Below are 2,500 nucleotides of genomic sequence, written 5' to 3' on the forward strand. Positions count from 1 at the left end.
TTGTTTTGCCTAAAATTCTCCTTCGTTTCGATCCTTGAGGATAGTATATCTTTAGAAATTTGACCACAGAGGAAATAAAATATTTGCCACCTTATACGATATTTGTATGGCGGAAAACGAATGAAAGTAACGTTCGAACCTTTCAGTTTACAAGACTTGGGTTGGGGTTTGTGTAGAACTAATCTGAATGAATCGTAGCTTCCATCAGGATCGAATTATTGCATCCAAATATTTATAAGGTTGCCAATTATATATAACCTCTGTGGTCAAGTGGGTAAAGTGACGGTTTTAGCAATACAGGAGGACCGAGTTTTATACTAGATCTCTATAGTAAGATATATATATATATACATATATATATATATACATACATATATATGTACATATATATATATATATATATATATATATATATATACATATATATATATACATATATATATATATACATTATATATATATATATATTATATGTAACATATATATATATATATGTATATATTATATAGATTATATATATACATATATATATATATACATATATTTATATAAATATATATATATATATATATTAACGTCATATTCAATTATCCCAATACCTTGTTCAGAAAAATAGTCAATGTACACCGTAGACCATCAAGTGACATCAACCCAGGTGTTTATAAGTTGCCATGTCTAGATTGTGATAGTGTTTATTAGGGACAAGCTGGAAGAGACTTGGCAACCAGAATCAAAGAGCATAAGAATTCAGTAAAATATGGTCAAGAAAGCTCCACGGTATTTCAGCACATTGCAAATAAAGATCATCGCATACATTAGGAGCCCTCCCATTCTTCCTACTTCTCACCTCACATATCTTGTATATATGTATATATCTTCTACTATGTACTCACTCTGCTGAAGAGGATCACAATTAGTGGTCGAAATATACAGAACTTTCGTTCGATATTAGTGTCTTCTTTTCCGACGGTGGGATAAAAGTTTATATATATATATATATATATATATATATATATATATATATATATATATATATATGTATATGTATATATATATATAATATGTATGTATACAGTATATATATATACATATATATATATGTATATATACATATATATATTTATATAGTTATATATATACATATATATATATGTATATATATATATATACATATATATCACAACTAACACCACAGTCGGACGAAAGAAAGAGATGCGTAAGCGGAACTATATATTTCGATTGCTACCTGCAACTCTTTCTTTCGGCCGACTGTGGTGTTAGTTGTGATTTATAAATGTGTTACTACATTTCTCACCTGTGATACATATATATATATATATATATATATATATATATATATATATATATATATATATATATATATATATATATATATATATATATATATGACTTTTCATGGACCACGCGTACAAACGCATGCGCTGGTCGTGTTGCAATGTGCATTACACGTTCGAGGAAACACTGAATCCTGAGGAGGCCAACGGACGAGTACTTTCGTTTCTGGAGGTGGAACCTGATGGCATTGTTTTAGCTGCCACTTGGGAGTTTCCACCTTAATGATCGTCCGTTTTTCCAGTTGCCCCTCACTTCCTTACTTTCTGACACATTCATTCATTTCCTTACATTATAAACATCCTCACTACCGTAATGCTTGAGTCCTTGTGAGTCCCCACAGTCCCCTCAATCCCTTTATTCTTATAGTTCTTCTGTCCCTCTCCTCAGTCCCTCAGTCTCTCACTTTCTCACTCTCACATTTTTTCACCCTCCCGATCTTTCATTCTTGTTCCATTCACAGGTGGGCGAGGAATGCGACTGTGGCTGGGAGGAAGACTGCGAGGAGTCTTGCTGTTATCCGATGAGGAATAACCCAAAGTCTTCAGAGACTCCCTGTACTCTGAGACCCGGCAAGCGATGCTCTCCATCACAGGTAAGCTGGCCATGAACATACAGAGAAACAGGACATAGACATTCACAGTATCGAGAATATGTAGGTCAATCCTATCTGGAAAAGGAAAAAGGAACTGCAAAAATATAGCAACTCCCGTGGTATTACAGTGTTAAGTGTGCCTAGCCATTTGTTGCTGGCACGGGGTAGTTCACATCTGCTAAAGTTTCAAAGCCCTGAGCAATCTGAGCTCACACCTGGTAAATTACCAAATGATCTAATCCTAGCTCTTCGCGTTCTATTGTAGCGCCTACGTGAGTTTCAACGGGGATTTCTTGCAGCCTATGTTGAACTCAATAAGGATTTTCTGTGGATGAGTGAGATTCCTACAGGGGTTATTGTCTCTATGTCTGGCTTATACTCTGGGACAAAGAGTGCTGTAAAGTATGAAGTAAGCGTGTTCGTCTCTTTGCATGTTAATTCAGGACAGAGGCAAGGGTTAGTCTTTTCCTCAATATTTCTCAACAATTCAGTGGCTAGGAATTGGACAAAGTTGTTGACCAGTGTCATTCTGGAGCATCTATTGTCAATGCT

The 2,500-nt window shown here is 34.3% G+C and overlaps 1 protein-coding gene across 1 annotated transcript in view; it reads left to right on the forward strand.

Moving 5' to 3' along the window:
- Kul (Kuzbanian-like) overlaps nt 1–2,500 on the forward strand; it is an 89,292-nt gene that overhangs the window by 49,795 nt on the left and 36,997 nt on the right. Inside the window, exon 11 of the mRNA XM_076204281.1 lies at nt 1,817–1,948. Within this exon, the coding sequence (XP_076060396.1) occupies nt 1,817–1,948 (132 nt within the window). The remainder of the gene's footprint in view (nt 1–1,816; nt 1,949–2,500) is intronic.

This window comes from Oratosquilla oratoria, chromosome 2 (genome assembly GCF_046742065.1).
Source record: "Oratosquilla oratoria isolate Oo_2021 chromosome 2, ASM4674206v1, whole genome shotgun sequence".
NCBI lineage: Eukaryota > Metazoa > Arthropoda > Malacostraca > Stomatopoda > Squillidae > Oratosquilla > Oratosquilla oratoria.